Genomic DNA, 19,247 nt, shown 5'->3' on the forward strand with positions numbered 1-19,247 from the left:
ATGGTGCAGCCTGTGCTGGCTATGTCATTGCGCTTTTTTGTGTGGCAGAAAAGGCAGGACAAGAAACACAACATGGGGCACGGGGCAAGCAACAAAACACAGGATAGGTTGGCAGGCAGGTGGAGAGAAGGTTTTAAAAAAAGTGCTTTGATGAGGATAGCAATGTGTCTGTTCCGTGTCTCCATTTGAAAAACCACTTGGGGTTGTTAGACTGATTTACATTTTTTTCAGGTTCAATGAAAGAACCAGACATCAGAAAGTTAGAGGGTCCTCCACCTAGGATGCGTTTATATCTGCAACGATTAAATAATAATTTCCATGTATAGCCATTGGAACTCTCGCCAAGGTTTCAAAAAATGTATATTTTTAAATAGGTCGTTTTCAGTAGTTTATTATCCATTTATATTCTGTATAGTTTAACAGAAGAATAATTAAATATGTTTAAAAGGTGCGTCATGTTTTTTCCAAGATAACAGTGGTGTTGCAAGATGAACGATACATTCAACTTTGCCCAGCAGTATTATTCTTTCTCCCATGTCTATGATCTGATCGGCACAACACTGCACTTTTGCCTGTGTTCACTTCCGGTGTGGTCTTGCCTCCTTTTCCTGGCCATTCTTTGAATAGTTCAATGCTTGGGGGCCTGAGGCTGCAAAAGTGATTGGTGGAGGGCGCCGCTGTGCGCAATTCCCACATACTCGGCCATTGCTCTGGTACAGAGCATGCTGGTGCCACCTCCCAACCTTTCGTAGACCAGCTGGCCACGCTGCAGAGGAAACCCGTTTGTTAACAATTACATGCAGCAGGTGGTGCCAACGCTGGAAAGGACCATAAATCTGTGAATAGATGAGACGAATGAGGGAGGGAATGTTTCCGCACCTAATAGCATCTGACAATTGATCTCGGTCTTTGAATGTACAGTAAATGTGATGAGATAAGAACAAGATATACAGACCTGTTTACAGATGGAGCTCAGACCGCTCCTGTATAAGTGCTCCAATGCATAGAAAAAAGGAGTTCCTAAAATGGAAGCAGTGGATGGATAGCATTAATTGGTCAATGCTCTTAGGGAGGACTAAACACAGGAAGAGGCATGATGCATGCATTCCATGGACTAATGGGAATAAAGAATAGGAGAGCGATGATGGATTCAGCAAATGGGTAGCCGATGGCCGGGCTGAAACCCCTAAAGTATATACAACAGTCTCTTCAAGACAGCACATGCGCTGTCTAGGCGAGACCTACAAAGTAATTACTACTTCCCCTTTCAGATCCATTCCCTTATTCTATTCTTTGTATAAACTCTACTAAAACACAAGAAATCACAAGCACAACCCTAACACAAATAATGCAGAAAGAAAAGAAAATGACTAATCTTCTAACCTCTAATCTTGGGTTCCGGAGTAGCATGCTACTAGCCGCAAAGTACTTAAACACCTCCTCAGGGGTAGTAAGCGCTATATAAATACAATTTACAATTACAATATCCATTTGATAATGCCTTAGAAAATAAACCTAAGAATTGTGCATACCTTCTTCAGTCCTCGAAAAATCTACTCGCCCACTCGCTATGGCGAGTCATATTTTATTATGGCAAGGTACTTTTAGGTCCTACTGGCCCATTCTGGTGAGCTGACAAGGAACAGGTATTCTGTTCATTCAGACAGCAAATGAACAATAAAGAGGTCTTTAGATCTTGTTTTTCTCTTGTTCCATTTTCTCTGCTTTGTACAGAGAGAGGTCAAAAGTCAGTTTATGTATTACAATTACTTTCTTTCTCTGACTGCAATGTTTGATTTTGTAAAGTGAACTGTCTGACAATCGCTCTGTACAAGAGTGTGCAAGGAAAGGCTGTAGAATGTCAGGGGCATATTAGCAAGGAACAGCGATATTTATCGCAAAATGCGCATAGCGCATTTTTTTTTTTAATCGCTACCTATCACTGGATATGTTAGCGGAGGAAACATGCTATTAGCAAAGTTTTTCTCTATTGTGCTAAAATATCCATCGATAGCGGCAAAATGCGTGAATATCACTGGAAATCCAGCGATATTCACGCATTAACGCCAATGGAGACTTAACCTGACAATCCACCTCCCATTGGATAAACAGGTAAGTCATGTTTTTAGCAGGCATTACATTATAGCGATTTTTTTTTATCGCTTAGACTGCCTTTCTAATAGGCGATAGCTGTGTAAGCGACTGCTTTCAGTCGCTAACAGTTTGGGTGCACCACTTTGTATGTCATTAGCGATAAATATCGCTGACATGCAAAGCGGGCCCCAAACTGGTCGCTATCGCCTAAAAGCTATCGCTAACTGCTGTTAGAGCGATAAGCTGAAAACCCAATATCCACAGATTGTTTATATGTTATATAGATGTATCAGTAAAACTACATTAGTGGGAAAGTTTGTGCCATGTCAAACACATTATGCTTTTGTGATCTATATATTAAATGTAGATTTTAAACATGAACTGAAAAATATCTCTGACCATGCCCTGATGGCAATGCTATTAGTGAAATAAGAAGCAAGTCAGGGGTTGTGTATCATACATGTGGACTCGATTCTTATTGTACATGGAGCAAATATTTAGTGTATCAAATAAAACAAAATAGTTTTTTGTACAGCAGAAATACTGAACTCAAATATTTGATGGTGTGCACAAATGTGATAATGAAGAATAAGGTAGCTCTGTAACATAAAATATTTACCTACGATCACACAATCTGATACCAGTTTAAGGGTCAAGGATATTACAGTTAAATCGAGTAGATTATTCAGGTTACTATACCTTTTATGATTTTCTGAGGCCTGCTTCTTGAATTTCTGGCAGGTATATTCTATTTCACACAAATGAATAACCTAGTCTGCATTCATAATTGTAGGATTGAGCTTTCCATTATAACCCAAAGATGTTTTAATATTATAGGCAGTTTACCTCTTACGTGTGTAGCTATGTGACCCCACACCAGTATTTGGTTAGTTTTGGATATTTTCAAGATATTCATCAAATCCAAACATCTTATGCATCTCAGGCATGAATCTGTTCTTTTAACGTAAAGACCACTTCTACACTTGTATGCACCTGACCAATATTGAATACTTACATCATCAGGTCGGTGTGTTAGTGCTTACCAGTGTCACTTGTAAACTTTGTTTGATCTACCAAAAACACACGTTTTAAATGACTGTATCAAGCAACTGTCTCAATGTTCTATAACACAATGTGATTATGTGGGGAACAGAAGCTTGAAAGGCAATCAGAATGGTTCAATTGAAGACAGCTACAGCTAAAAGAATGGTGGCCCACATGTTCGCCTGTTACTGCTAGAGTGATAGTATAGACTAAAAAGTGGATTCATAACGCTAGTAGTGGTGGAAAGGTATACCAAAGAAGAAGGTGCAGGTGCAATTATAATGACAAGCAAAAACGTCACATGTAAGATAGGCAGTTTTCTGGGCAGTGCACCAAGAAATCTAGGGATAAAGGGCTCGAAGCTAAACTTGTTCAGAAAATTGTTCTCTTTTCCACAAAATTCTACAAAATGCCGAAACTACAAAACCGATTACTTCAGGCTGGAATTACATTTTCCATAATAGCAGCTGTAATATTTCAAAGCAAAGGTCTATATTGGGTCTCTCTAAAGACAAACCAGAATTGTCAACACACAGTTCCAGATTCCTGAAGAACCTATAAGGTCAAAGAAGCCAATTCACTTGCTGACGAGCACCGCTTTCAATAGGTCACCACGGGCCATATTGTACAAAGTGCCCCTTGGCGTAACAGGCGTTTGTGCCCACTTTGCGCACCCCCGGAGCCACAGACGCTTGTGCAGTCACTTCTGTAATACCAATAGCACTGGCGCACATAATGTCTTCAGTGGGCGTTCCCTCATTTGCAATGGGCATGCCACGTGCAAATGAGGGAATCCCTTTGCCTCTGTGCCCGATCACAGATGAGTCTGTAGAGACAAAGAAGCTCTCAGGAGAATCATTGACAGTGGCACACTGTCAGAGCGCCCCTGAGAGCAGCCCTCTGGACGGGGGAAAGTGGGTCCTATGGACCCCCCAGACATCCCCTTGCAGGCGGGTGCAGTCACTGACTGCACCCGCCTGCAAGGGGATCTCTAATCCCCTTTAAAAGCGCAGACCGATTGTCGCCTGCACTGTGAAAACATGGAGCAGCTTCAAAGCAGCACATCAGGACAGCACAAGTTTGCAGCTGCCCAAACTCGTGCTGCCCCGAGGACAGCACATTCATCATACTAGTGCACATTTTCCCTAATTGCGCTGGGTGTACCTTTTAAAAGGTGTGCCCAATACAATGAAGGAAGATGTGCTGCATGTGTAATGCGGCCCCTAGTCCTCCATCACCTCTATAAAAACCCAGCAGGCTAAAAAGAGCACACAAAAATATACTGCAGGGTGCTTAAATAGGTAATATACAAGGACCAGCAGATAGGCTCACAAACATCACTCATGTATCTGCCACTTCTGATGAATTCCTAAGCAGACCAAAGTTAAAAGCAGCAAAAAACTAGCCTCATGCCACAACCACCTCCCAAGTTGAAAAATGAGAGGATAAGGGGATATCAAATACTGTTTATATGGCAATTACACAAGTGGCAATGGTGTCTACTTACACCAAGTTCTTAGAGCAAATTAATGCCAAGAGGATCCTAGTCACAAACCAGGACACATACAATTGCATCTTCCGTGAAAACAAATGTTCCGAATAAAATGCAGAAACCTCAAGTATTTAAAGTCACTCCGTCTCAAGTTTCACAAGGGGGAAAAGTGGTTTGATAGTAACCAGTTGGAAAATGTTGTGTTTACCTGTTGCTTGCTATTTTCATCTTTAATATTACCACACACAGTTAATCCATGTTTAGGGCACACTTTTTAGGTGTCTTTTACTGAACATTACCGTAGAAGTGATCCTACATTACCACCCAAAATGGGCCCACTACACCAGGCTGCTGCATTCTTACCTCTATGCTGTTGCATGCTACAAGACACTGCCAATTCTTCAGACTGCCTATGCATGTCTGCACGATTCTTCTGACATTATGAGATTCTCACAGACAATTTTATAAATGGCTCCCTCCTTTTATTGGATACTGTTTGATGTTTAGAGCCAGAGGCCATGCTTTTTTTCAAAACCCGGGCTGTAAATGTAAAGTGCTGTCAAACAGCTTCCTTATAAAAAAAAATAGACATCATATTTTACTGTTGCTTTCGCTTCTGGTGTGACAATGCAACATTTACTGCTATCACTTTTGCATACAACCCTTTGCAGTTTGTGTAAATGAAATATGTGTGGCTAACAAAGCAAGCAAAATGAAATGTAAAAAAACCAAAAAAAGCAAGAATGTACTTAAACAAATCGCTGTATGGCATATTCAAACTACTGTGGCGTAAAAGACCTGTAAAATAATTACCACTGTGCACACATTTATTTCAACACATAAATGCACATACCCCACAGTAACGATTTCTGTGTGCTTAACTCAATTTCCTTAGCAGGACAAAAGTGAATTTTGGTGATGTTTCTCAGCACCACTGCTACGTGATAGTTGAAAACAATAGCAAATAACGATCAGAAAATATGTTAGTCCTTGTCATGCGTGATGAATCCTTGGCCTTTTTCCAAAACTGCACCTCCGTCTTGTGTGATGATGAGCCTGTGATCTGTGCCTACCTTTCCTCCAACAAAGGGTCTGGTGTCTCCATTTTTTAATCACTGGTTGAAGTGGCATGTCAGATCTATTCCCAGCTTATTACCGCTCTGAGGAAATAAAGAATGAGCAATACTGCACATCTGCTAGATATCCTAGAATACAAAATATATTGTGTTAATATTCCGTAGACAATTTTATTTGATTTTCCCTTCAGAAAGCATCCTCAGCAGGTAGTTGAAATTGTTTAGATCATATCTACTACTGTGCAAGAAGATAGATTCATTCCTAACAAATGTATTCCACAATTATCTATTACTTAAGTAAGAAATGGTCAGGTACAACTTAGTCTTCCGAAAATGACTTTCAGGGACAGTTTGTGTTTCTTTGATTGGCAGGTTGCATAGGTTGTGATGCTTTCCTCATCTACATATCTTATTTCAGAAGTGTTTGCAAGTATCTAATGCTCTCTGATGCATATGTATCAGGCATTGCTGAAATACATAAACAATGTAAACATTCTGAGCCTTCCTAAAAAATTGAATATTTTCTTATCGTATTTTCAAAAAATTCAGTTTCTTTTGCTACTATAAAACAACCGAAAAAGAGTGGTCAACTTTAATATCCTTCCATTATTTCAAGGCTAGCACAAACATACCAAAACACTGATAGTCACTGAATGCAGCACGGCTGTGGTTATCGCACAAGAAAAAATTTACTCAGTGCAAGCAAGGAAGGAATTAGCCAGTTAGTGCAGCATAAAAACTTATTTAGCAGTATGACATGTATTCACACAACATACAAAATAACAAGAATTTCCTGGAACATCGCACACTATTTTCTGATTCATTGTCTATATGTAGTGAGCCGGATATATAGGAATAAAAAAACTGACTTGTACAAAAACAAGATAACAAAAAATCTGTGTGCCGACAAAAATCCGTACTGGCACAATTAAAGTGGGTTACAAGCAGTCTCATATTTGAAGGCTTAAACTTCAGGTTTTCAAATACTGCACATTACTTTTAAAGCTGAAGGTTTCTCAATCATCCATAAAAGAGAATGTCACAAACCCTTAGTGTCACAATTATTAGCCCTGTACATTTGGGAAGCAACAGAGAAGACGTGAATTCATAACTCACAGGAGCTATTCCCTGAAACAGAATAACACTGATAGAACCTTAGGATAGCACTGCTTACAATAAACGCTCAGGAAAGAATGTAATGCTGCGACTGGTATTGGACAAATTCGGGGACAGCATGGCCACTGCTTTGCTTAGAACGTTCTGTAAGTGCATACATGCTTGCACTTATTTCTTCATTCAGTTTCAATTCTGAAAAGTATAAGCTGCATTAAGAAACAGTAAACGTCTGACCAATTTTATTGCTAGCTCCACCTGTGCTTGGAACCAAGTACGTTCCCATAAAAAGTGAATAACTTAAGCTTTGACTTTACATAGAGAAATATACAAAGTAACCAGTATGCATTTGCACAAGGGAACTTCAGCACCATAAGAAAGCCTGAAGAACAACAGCGTATATTATTGTTTCCTGAAAGTCATAAAGCCACCAATTATATATACACACATATATATCAACAGTTAAAGCATTCCATGCAAGAGGGCACAAGAGTCAATGGCATACAAGTCTGCATATCAACAGGTTTGTAAAACAAAGTGTCATATTTGTCAGCGAGTAAAAAAATGGAGTGCATGCCCAATGACAACTAAGGCAGTTCCATTAGGATTGTTGAGTTAACAAGACAGATGAGGAACTCCAAGTCCTGAAAATCTTCTGCTGGTATGCATGTCCCAATTTCTATATTTTTGGTCCAGTTAGTTCTACTGTACTTTAGAAAATTCCCAGAGACACTGAGCTTCCTGTGTAACCCATCACATTGCTTATTTGGACACTTCGAGTCTAGGACATGCAACTTAGTAGGTTAACGATAAAAGCTAGCACTGTGCACAAAGTCAAGCAGCACTATCTTTCCAAAAAAGAATTAAAAACATTATGCTACTGATGTTGGTCCAGTCTATTTGGCCAACTAGAAAACAAACATCTTAACTACTTTCGTTCAGCCATGTGATTAACACAATTCATGCAGCTTGCCTAGCAGACAGCTATGCAGAACTGGCACAGCACCGTTTTTAAATGTTGCTCATTCATGATTCCATTTAAAAGGTTTATTATTCAATTTGGAAAATGAGGTCGTTTGGTTAAAACAATGTGTATTTTGTAACGAACCAACAGCCTTTAGTACTATTGACAATCTGTTGTCAAAATAAAGAGGAACGATCGAGGACTAATTTACAATGCTTTCAGTAGAAACTTTCAAAGACATGCAGGGAGTAGACATGGAATGAAGAAGGTATTATTACATTTATTAGATATGCACTTGTTATATGCATAAATCAGGGAACATTTACTATGAAGCAGAATTTTTAAAGCAGGCAAATTTGAGAACATGTGGCTAAGGTCATAAAAGTATTTAGAAAGAAATACAACAATTAACTCATTTTTTGTAGAGCCATAAAATCTGAGACATGAGCATGCTTTGTAAGTGACCCACGAATGTACAATACACCATGCACTTTTTATTTAATTCACCATTAAATAAACAATTTTCAAAAGAAGGAAATGTTGATTATTTCCACAAAAAGATAAGTAGGTTGTTGAAGAGTGGAGGTATGCCCATCTGTCTACTAAATGACTGCTGGAAAACGATAACAACTGAAGGCTCAAATACATTAACACGAAAATACTTCAAGGAAGGTTTTAGTGGTTTATGAAAATGTTGACATTATAGCTATGGGGTTAGTACCATTTTATGCACCAATGTTTGGTCTTTCAAGAAAAGGTTTGTTTTTCAAGAATATGGAAATTCTGAAGAACCATTCTGTTGCGGAAACAAGGCAGCGATAATCGGCCTAGTGGTCAGAAATTCCTGAAAGACCACTACTAAAGCTTTATAAATTAAAGTTATTCACAAATAGGGGATGTGGGAATACATAATTGCACAAACTGGCATCATTGGCTTTGCTTTTAAATGTTAGCAACTAACCAGAGTCAAAGTATGCAGAATCCTATATTTCTAAAACATGTGGTTGCAAAGGTTTTTACACATGTATTATGCCAGCACAGCCAAATCATTGTAACCATAAAGAAACCACTGGACATTCATTCATGTTGTTTTAATGGAAGTACACTACTTTAAAAACTAAATGCAAATACAATGGCAAAAATACTGCGTCATATCGATCTTTGGTGCACATAAAGGTTTGCAGACGGAGAGATATGTATTAATCTTCTTTCTGATGCCAGCACACATGCTTACAATTTTTTTTTACGGTGGAGAGACGTGCAAGACTGTGATGTTCAATTTCGATGTTTATTTGTGCTTTGGCTTAATTTATGTTTTTGCATACAAACTTACAATCCCTGTAAGCCACCATGTACCAAGCTCTTTTTCTATTAAGAACTTGTTGTTTAAAGATTTGGAATATAAAGGATGAGTTGGAAGACCTACTAGGAGTAGGTACAATGACCATTCAATACAATGTATTTGAATCAAGCACAACATTAAAGTAAATGGTTTGAGTGCTGGGTCAAGTATTGGGTGGTACATGAAAAGAGCAGCTTATTTCTGCAAGGGTGTGATTAAGGAAGCAAGAAGAATACACTTTTGAAAGTGTGTAATTTATGCACCTTAGCAAAGCAAAAGTCACAGAAGTGAAACCTCAGATCTTGCCAGCACCATGTTGGAAACGTCAGCAGCCTTGTCAAACTGTGGCAGGGTAGTTATGCTTGAGAAGCTTAAAAATGATTGCAAAAATCAGTCAAGTTACTTCAGCACATGAACCGACCATACATTTATTTCCTCAAGAAGGATAAAAAGGTATCAACAATGAGCATTACAAGTGTAGCCGGTCCAGAAGGGGGACCTTGTAGATGAATGTGAGTCCCACGGTAAACGGGCTACCATTTCACCAGCAATAAGTACTGAATTAGCGGAAGGGCTGGACTCCTGACCCATGGCTCAAAACACCCATTAAGAGAATCAGATGTCTAGAAAGGCATTAGAATGTGGCAAAAAGTTATTATTCTTACCCCAGGGGCATGAACTTGACTGTAAGCATGTGAGTAGGCTGTTACTAATTCTTTATTGATTAAATTCACATTATAAAAGGTCAATATCATTTAAAAAATTACCGCAGAGACGAGAGCTAAAACTTACAATTTATGTCAAATCAGAATGATGTGTCTATAAGTCTGTTAAATACCTAATGTAAAAAACCTATTTGATGAAAAAGTCAGGTTTTAATTTGGAAATCCAAACAAAGATGCCTTTCAATACATATATTTAATGTTGAAGTGACTCAACCTTAAAGCCACCGAGGAATTAAAAAAAATCTTCTTTTTATATGCCTCCCAGTACTTCCAAGAGATTGGTAAAAAAAAAAACGATACATGCATGTTTATTTCCAAACAGAAATGACTGCAAAGCACTTTCTCAAATCTGAGGGGTATAAACATATTCATCATGAACTTTCACTGCATAGGTGTACATAAAACAAATGTTTTATTTCCTGCCTATATACTAAAATGACTTACCTTCCAAAAACGATTATTTCTGTGAACACTGCAAAGATTAGTTGAATTAAATCTATTGTTGATACATGTGAAATCAAATAATCTGTAATCATCCATAATTACACAGTCCGAGAAAATGGTTAAACACTGCATCTTAGTTTGGAAGTTACTACTGGGTGGTATAAAATGTGCAGCTTGAAATGGAGTGGGAATAGTTGCAAATCTATTGCACAACGACACACCATATAGAATAGAAGGACATTAAATGAAGCAAAAACTGACAAAGTCGTATTTTAGCTCATCATTTATTGCAGTTAGCACAAAGTTTAGAAATTCACCAAAACACATCAAAAGTACAAAACTAAACCGCATCATAAGTTATTCCCTTTGCGGGAAAATAAAACATACTATGATTGTCAAAGCTACATGTAAGTCTAATTCTTAAAACAATGGAAGAATGTGAAACTAATAGGAGAAAACGCAATTTCTCTCCAAGACCACAACAACAAAATTCAAAAGACGCGTTTGAAGTCTTCTCAGACATTGATTGTCTTTTCTGAATTACAAGGAAAAAAAGTACAGCTCAACATAAATCTTCTTAAAGACCTATAAACTTTTCAAGTAACTAAAAGATAATGCTCAAAAGGCCATTTTCACAGCTTTTTTGTTTTTGAATGCCACTAGAGCAAATTCACCCAACATCTGACCAAATCAGTCCATACGGTCCAGCAGCAAATTGGATTTTCCATTCAGTGTCTTGAGCTCAGACATAGGCGATGTTTACAGTAGTTAAGGCGATCAAATCTTAAACAAGAGTAAAACATAACAAAAACGCTTAAGTTTTCCATGTTACTCTGGTAGACCTTATTTGTAAGTGCAAGACAGGGAAACAAAACACTGCAGAAGGTCTTCACACTGTGCTGCTTATGAAAAGCACACTTGTTTGAAACGTCCATTCATGCAATGCTGTAAAGCCCTACGCTCTACCTCCCTTTCTCAATCCACCCCCACCCCTTCCCATGCAATTCAAAGTTTTCCAGTCCTTCATCATGGGCATGTTCGCTCCAAAGAATCTTTTCAAAAAGGGGAGAAAAGGGCCTGCCCATTGTCAGCTCGTGCAGTAGTATTTCTCAAAAATGCTCAGCCAAGAACAAATGCACTCCCAGAGTTTGACATGAAGCGGTTTCTGTGCAATTAGAGGTTCGAGTTTGCACAAAAATGCGTACTGCACATGCACATTTTAAGCCAGTGTGTAAACATTTACATTTCTCTAGCTGTGTGCAGCCAATTAAAACTTGCAGCTTAAAATATATGTGTTCGTTCGGCAAAACAGCTCGAATTTAATTAAGGACAGCAGAAAAGTTAACTATACATATCAAACCCAAAAACAAATTGAAACAAATAAATAAATAAAACCAGTGCATTTGTGTTACTCTTCATAACACCATGGGGAACGGTGTTTTACCGTAGGAAATTAAATAAATTTAAACTCACTCTTAAAGTTATACAATGCAAACAATAACAAAAATATATACCGGTAACTCATGCATGTCTGTGGCCTTAATAGGTACTTATCAAGACTCAACTAAGAGCATCAAAACAACCTGCCAATTTTTGAACCCCCTTCCCAATTAATCAATTACAGTGCACAAGAACGGTGATTCACATTTTAAACATAGTTTAACACTGCATTAGCAGTGCTACCATTTTCATCTCGAGCAAAGCCTTCATATAACATGAACCTGCCAATGAACTCTAGTGTGTGAAGTAATTTTCCAGTGGGAATCATTCAAGCATTTATCATCAGTTTAAATTAACTGATCACTTTACAAACGGATGGTCCAGCAATTGTTATTTTTTCCGTTTTGGTCTAAAAGCATTCAGGTTTCCAATAGCCTAATCAAGTCAATTTTAAAAAGTGTCAAAAGTTTTGAGGAAAAAAAAAATTAAAGTAATCCCTAGATTAACATCATGTACAACATTATGACATCCAGCTCTCAGAGAAGAGTACTGCACAAATGGTTTTGAACAAAAACATCTAATTGCCAATTTCAGGACTTTATTACTGGTTTAACCAACAGAATTATTTACTGGTTTTGAAAAACCCCATTCAACATCCTAAATCAGTCTTGCACCTGTCTCATGTTTCTAACCCCTTTACCCCAGTAAAAGTTTAATCTAAAAGTGCAAATTCAGGTATAGTGATAAAAGTTATTCTCAACCCCTAACCATTCTAACCCTTGGTCAGCGGGCAAGTGCAGTTTTACCAAAGATTCCTTAACCCTACATGTTTAAGAATGATAAGAAATGATGCATCTCATATAGTCACTAAGACACCATGTTGAAGCATCTATCTTTGCCAAGTTATTCGGACTGTTGTCATACTATTACATGAAACCATTAGGCTGACAAATAATGTTTTCCCTCTAGGAAACTATGTAGCTGACCCTTCACAAGAGCTGTAACTGCATGGGAATATTTGATTAAAGAACAGTTTCTGAACTTTAAATGTTCGTCTACAAAATTAAGTTAAATAAATGGAAAGGTTTTGGTGCAACATGTGGTCTCCTAGTAACTGAGGTTTTGAGGCACTTGTAGGCAGTACTGTTGCTTTAAAACTACAAAGAGAAGGATTTGTGAAAATAAACATTTGACAACCTTTTGACATGCAAAGCTGGCCAATTCCTTTTTCATTGTGTAAAAATGAAGTTTCTTGTTTGTATTGTTTGGGGAAAATGCTTTTTTGTGGTTCCTCGACATTCACCTAAAGGCAGTTCACCCATGCTGTTCATTCAGTTTTCATAGTTTCACCGATCAGTGCTTTTGATTAAGTGAAATGTTCATGCAGCCCTAAAGTGCAAATAAGTAAATATGCTAACTTTCTGGTTATGGAAACAGGACTGCTTTTAGACCGTACCACAAATACATATGATTTATATATCTATATATATATATATTACTTTATATATTTACACATTATTTCCAAAGTTCTTGAGAACTGTCTTCCAAGGTCCAATCTCTGACAGTGGGTAAATTCAGTGCTTCACTCTTAACAGACAAAGAGTTCACCAGCTCGCAGTGAAACTTCCGAATATGCCTGTAAAGGTCTCCTGACTGTGTGAACCTGCGCTCGCACCATTTACAGGCATGTGGTTTTTCCCGTGTGTGAACTACGGCATGGCGGCTCAGATTATGAGAGTACTGGAAGCTCTTGCCGCATTGAGTGCAAGTGTATGGCTTTTCGCCTGAATGAGTCCGCTCATGGCGTTTCAGTGTGTACATGCATGAAAAAGTCTTACCACACAAGGAGCAGGTTGGGACATTGACATCGCTTGCAGGCTTGCTACGGATCCCATCCTGCTCTCGAAAGTGCGTGCTTAAATGTATCTGTAGGATGTGGGGGCTAGGAAAGACTTTGTTGCAAAGTGGACACATAAAAATTTGGCCAGCAGGACTAAGAATATTAGAGACATAAGGGAGTAGACTGTTTTCCATACCTCCATCTACCTGGATTCTTTCATTTTCTGGAGTTACCATTTCATCATCGCTTGTTTTGTCATCTCGATCCAGCTCCCTTAAGACAGAATCTTCCCTGATGGGAGCAAGATGGGCTGCTTCATACAGTACCCGGTTATTAATAGTTACACTTTCTTTCACAGTACTATGTTCCATGTCATAGTCGTTACTACAAGTGTCACTCCCCTCACATGAAGCTTCCTTTTCTACTTTCACATGCACCAAGTTGTTTCTCACCAAGTCCTGTGACGAGAAATAAGAGCTGTTCATGGTTTCAGGTCCTGAAAGGCTAGATTTGACAGACAGGTCCAGTACACAGTCAACATCTGCTGGATCCCTCAAGGAGGTGACAGACCTCTGGGACAAAGACCCTGTTGAGCTACAGGGGCTGGCTACTGTTTTCACAGCTGCTGTTGCGTGTGTCTCAGCCTCCAAGCCAGACTGGGGAATGCCTGCTGAGTCCGAGGGCAATCTTATCCACATGTTCCCAGCCTCAGCCGTCAAGTCTCTTTTGATGGGTAGCATACTCAATTTTTCATCTTCTACTTCATCCTCATCACTGGGCAGCTCGCCTGCCGTGTGGCTGCTGCCATCTGAGAGGCTCTCCACTTTGTCTGAACAACTAGAGGTGTCTTCCTCCCTTTTTGTACTATCTGCCTCGGTAGTGGCTTTCTCCTTGAGCTTCTTTTTGCAGACTTTAACAATGTCATACATGTGGAGATAACTGGCAGCTGCTAGCACGTCCTCAATGGGTAGGTCTTTGAACTGGAGTTTCCCTGCATACATAAACTCAAGGAGAAGCGCAAAGGCTGGGGCAGTAACAATGTCGCTGTTCAGATGAACAATGTCCCTTTTGTCTAGCTGATCCTTGTAAAAGAGATGAAAATACATGCTGCATGAAGCCAGGACAGCTCGGTGTGCTCGAAAATGGGCATCGCCTACCAAAACAGTGGAGTCACAAAGAAAGCCCTGAAGTCTCTGCTCACTCAGGCAGTGCAGCAAATGTCTGCTGTGGTCTGGAAACTCCATGCTGTCTTCATAACCTGTGAAACAGAAAAACAAGATATTTAACTGTCAAGCATTAGAACAAGTCTGCACAATTGGTGAATTCGTTTTGAATTAAGTTTACCACATAATAAGAAAGTCCTAAACTGGAAAACTTGACATTATGTAACCCAAGACACCCGATTTAAACATTCATCCACAAACAGGATTTTCTAAAAATATGAGGGGAAAAAGTGGTTTCCTGGTCATTTCTTTAGCAACTTTGTTTAAAGCTACACTTTCATGACCTGTTCTAATAAGCATCTAGTAAATCGTGATCAATAAACACCTTTCAACATTTAACATGACTTTATTATTAAATTAAAAAAACAAATCCATAGTTTACAGTTCAAAAGAGGGTGTGGCAGACTTGCAAAGATAGACGGCTTCTTTAGGAAGAAATAGACAGCTTCTGCATACCATGCTAATGTGCCTTCCTTTGGTAGATTTCAATCAAAATAAATTAAGAGCTTGAACGTCTAACAAAGTTTAAACACTATAAACAAGTATATCATGTACACCACAAGGCAACTGCAGATGAAACAGCCAGCAGAATGTGATAACGTGTACTATAAACGGTGATGAACATTGACGAGTTCTGGTAAAAAAAGGCTACCATTCAAGTTGTATAGGAATGATCGCGAGCAAAAAGCATACAACTTAAGAAAACTAAAAAACTTATGGTAAATTGGGCTTCTTCTGGGAATAGATGTACTAGGAATGAAAGTAAGTATTTAGCTTTCTTCTGGGTAAAGTGAACTTCACCCAAAATTTTTTTTTATATGTTTCTTAGAGTGTCTGAAGCAATAATAGACAAAGAGCGTTCATACTTTTCTAAGAAAGCTTATTTTATATATATTTCTGGCGTTTTATATAATGCTGGCAAGCCCCATTAATGTTTTTTACCTTAGGATGGTGTTTTATACCATGTGCACCTGCAAAATCCAATGGGAAACAAATGCGCTATTCTCTAGCTCATATTTTACAAAACTGTTCACTGTGCCTTAAACTATGCTCAAAAGACCACAAAGTATTTGAGGGGTGATGGGAAGGTAAGGCTCAGGCAGCCAGCTGGCACAAATGACCAAATAAGATTACTCACTCACTTGTAAAGTTGGTCTTCCGCACGCGTCGGCGCAAAATGCATACTTTTCCAAGTTAAGTCTTCACAATTGGATTTGACAGGTAGTTTTCTTGTGACCATGCTGAATCTTTAGAACACATGGCCAAATAAAGTCGGTAAAGCAACTAACTACCATTCAAATAATAGCTAGAAGATTTACAATACAATCACTTTAAGTGCCCCACAGCCCACATCAATCCTAATCCTTAAGAGGGCTAAAAATAAAGATTGGAGGGCAGCTCACAAGGTAGCTGTGATCAAATTAGGAGGCTGAAAGGACAGAGAGGGACGAAGAAGGAAGCTTATAAACATCTGATCCAGCTGACTCTGGCCATATGGCAGCTGCTGCCCAGATAAAGAGATTAAGAATAGAGGAGTGCGATTACAGCTGTCTGGCCAATTCAGGCAGCTTGTATCCACAAAGTCTAAATTAGTCACTTACACAAAACCTCCTTCAAATAATATTGTAAAACTAGACTTGAAAAAACTATGCCTCCGCAGCAACAGTATAACTCGCAAACTGTTTTTGAACAGAAAACAAAAGCAGCAGATATTTGTAAAAAAAACTGCCTTGTGAAAATGTGCGTAAAATCCGTTTCTTTGCATGCAAACATTTTAATGAAACAGGAGATAAGATGGCTCAATCTAAAATATTGTTGCTAACATTTTTCAGTTAAAAATACACAAAAGAAATGCATACCCATCTTCTTTTAAAGTATATTTAAAATACAGCACTGTGAAACGGCACGTGTTTCAAGTAAGGGCTCTAAATGCAAGAGAGCACAATGCGACTAGCTGTAAAAATCGTCTTTCGGCTATCATGTGGAGCCCTGTCCATTTGCAGTAAATGTCAAAAATTCATAATTTCTCTTTAAACCGAGTTAAAAACGAATGCAATTGTCCTTGAATTAATAAACAGCCACAACACACAAACTACATTCCCAAGCTAGTCCTACCTTTAGTATACATAAACCTGATTAGGTCCACTCCTCTGAGTCTTGCTGGCTCCAGGTCTGTTAGATTGGTAAAAAAAAATCGGACTGAGAGAGACAGATGCAAAGTGGAGATGATGTTAAGAGAGGAATGAGATACCTTCTCCCCACACAGATCTGCGCACACTAACTCCCTGTCTGCGCGTTAGAATAAAAGGCTGAGGGATGGCAGGCTGTCAGCTGCTCTGACATCATGTTCAGATGGAAATGCTTACCTCCAGCTGTGCTCCTTTTAACGCCATATGCTGCTCCTCTGCGCTGCTGCCACCAGCTCCTTCTTATGAGAACTTTTATCAGGGAAAAAACAAAAAGACTATGACAGTGCAGCTGCTGCTGTTCGGACGAGGACGAGGACGCGGAAGCGAGCGCGAACGATGGCGAGGGCGCACTGACGTCACACGCCGAAACGCCGGCGAGACTCTCCGCACGAGCCTCGTCTCCCTGGCGTCTTGCGGCTCCCTGCTCCAGTTCCCCGGTCCTCAGTCCGAATTCCAACCGGGGCACGACAACGAACTGACCTCGGGGCAGGAAGGAGCCGAGTGGAGCTTACTTTAGGAGCTTAGAGGTGTGGGTGTAGGCGAAGCCCTTGGGTCGCGGCTGTCTCCCTGCGGAAGCGGCCAGCGTTAGGCTGGTGCGGCTTGCTTTTCCTGGGGAGGGGGGAGCCCGCACGCCTCGCGCCTCTCTCCTCCTTCAGTTGCCCCATTCTCTTAACTGGTTAACAATCCTGTTCTGGGAGCCAGTCCATTGTTGTTTCATTTTAAGCCTTGAAAGGGATTGTTTTTAAGCCTTGAAAGGGATTGTTTTAAGTTTGCATTGGGCGCTTTGAGGGCAGGTGCTTCGGTACAGTTAAGGAGGTGGAGCTGAGCAATATCCTGCCACCTTCTGCACTAAAAAACATCTGTAAACAAGAATTGGCATAGCCAATAGGTCTTGCCTCTGGGACCTGATAAGAGTTACGGAGATGTCCTTAGAGGTGTTGTTTAAGCCTTAACACATTTAAATTGTGTTCTTAATTTTTAAAGCTGTCTACCAGAGAACCACTGCACTTACTTGTCATACATTTTGAAGAACGTCTTGAAAGACTCCCTGTAAGGGGGAAGAGGGAGCTACAACTCCATTCCCGGATGCCGGGGAAAACTGGGAACGAGAGCAGGGAGGTAGGGCGGAACTCTGAGAAGAGAGCTGCTCTACCATTTGCTTCTGCCAGACTGAGCCACTATGCGCTCCCAAAAGCTATGAACAGCAGCGAGAGGCAAGGATGAGGATAGAGTAGCGGTGGAGAGAGAGAGAAGTGATAAGGGGAGAGGAGAGGAGGAGGAAGTGGTGGTGCAGGCATAGAAGTGGATAGAAAATGGAAAGGAGGAGGGAGGAGAGGTTGGCCAGAAGAAGTCTTGTTTGCTGAGCGGCACTCCTGGCCCTTTGGTAACTGCTCAAAGTCTCGAGATTTGGAGACAGCCATCCTGGGGGAAAATGTCCCAATCTGCTCTAGGACGTCCATAGAAAAGTCAGGTTTGCTGCAGAAAATGTAAAAATTGGCACTGATGCATTGGAAATGCAATAGGTCTCGCATTTACACTAGTTAGAGCTACTGGGGTTGTAAATAGTAATGTCTTTTACCCATGTGTTATTGAGTGTACATTGTGGTGTATAGTGGAATTATGTGGGTTGGATAGGAATTGTTCGTTGTGGAACTGTTTTGCGTGGAATTTTGTGCTGTAGAGTGGATTTGTGTAGTTGAATTGTGGCATGGTGTGTAGTGAAATTATGTGGTATCCATTGTACTGGAATTATATGGAGTGGCATCGTTTGTTATTGAGGGTAATTATGTGGAATGGTATCTTGTGTTGTGAAACTAAATTATGTGGTGTGCTGTTCAATTTTGTGGCATGTAGAATTTTGTGGTGTGGATTGGATGTATGGCGTGTTGTGTTTAGTTGAAATGTTGGGTTTCGTCTCAAATGATGGGGTGTTTATTGGAAATGTGTGGAGTTGAATTGTGTGGCGTGAAACTGTGTGGAAAGCTTTGCCTTTTTGAATACGAAAAAAACAAATAGGTAATTTTGAGTCCTTTAACTGTGCTACTCTTAACTTTGATGAAGTTTTTGTTTCATGTTCCTGCTTTCATCTGAAGTAGTTTTGCTATGTGACAGTAAAAAATAGCAACCATCACAAAATGTCTCTCGTTCTTTTATCCTGTTTATCTACATTTGGTATTTCTTCTTGCCGACTACTAAATGTACACAATTAATCACAATTACACTTGTTAGCTACCTCCAGTTAATCTCAAATCTACCCAGGG

At 39.5% G+C, this 19,247-nt stretch overlaps 1 protein-coding gene across 3 annotated transcripts; it reads right to left on the reverse strand.

Annotated features, from left to right (window-relative positions):
* Positions 1–10,564: 10,564 nt before the first annotated feature.
* Positions 10,565–17,453, reverse strand: ZBTB18 (zinc finger and BTB domain containing 18). 3 transcript variants are annotated; one of them, XM_086926846.1, is made up of 2 exons: positions 17,164–17,453; positions 10,565–14,832 (listed from the first exon to the last, which is right to left on the reverse strand). In XM_086926846.1, exon 2 carries the CDS (start codon positions 14,816–14,818, stop codon positions 13,250–13,252), a length of 1,569 nt encoding a protein of 522 aa, XP_086782972.1. In that variant the 5' UTR covers positions 14,819–14,832; positions 17,164–17,453; the 3' UTR covers positions 10,565–13,249. The 3 variants fall into 3 exon arrangements, with proteins under 3 accessions (XP_086782972.1, XP_086782970.1, XP_086782971.1); XM_086926844.1 differs by lacking the exon at positions 17,164–17,453 and adding an exon at positions 16,913–17,043; XM_086926845.1 differs by lacking the exon at positions 17,164–17,453 and adding an exon at positions 15,940–16,053.
* Positions 17,454–19,247: the final 1,794 nt, after the last annotated feature.

The sequence above is a fragment of the Lissotriton vulgaris genome, chromosome 6, assembly GCF_964263255.1.
Source record: "Lissotriton vulgaris chromosome 6, aLisVul1.2, whole genome shotgun sequence".
Classification (NCBI taxonomy): domain Eukaryota; kingdom Metazoa; phylum Chordata; class Amphibia; order Caudata; family Salamandridae; genus Lissotriton; species Lissotriton vulgaris.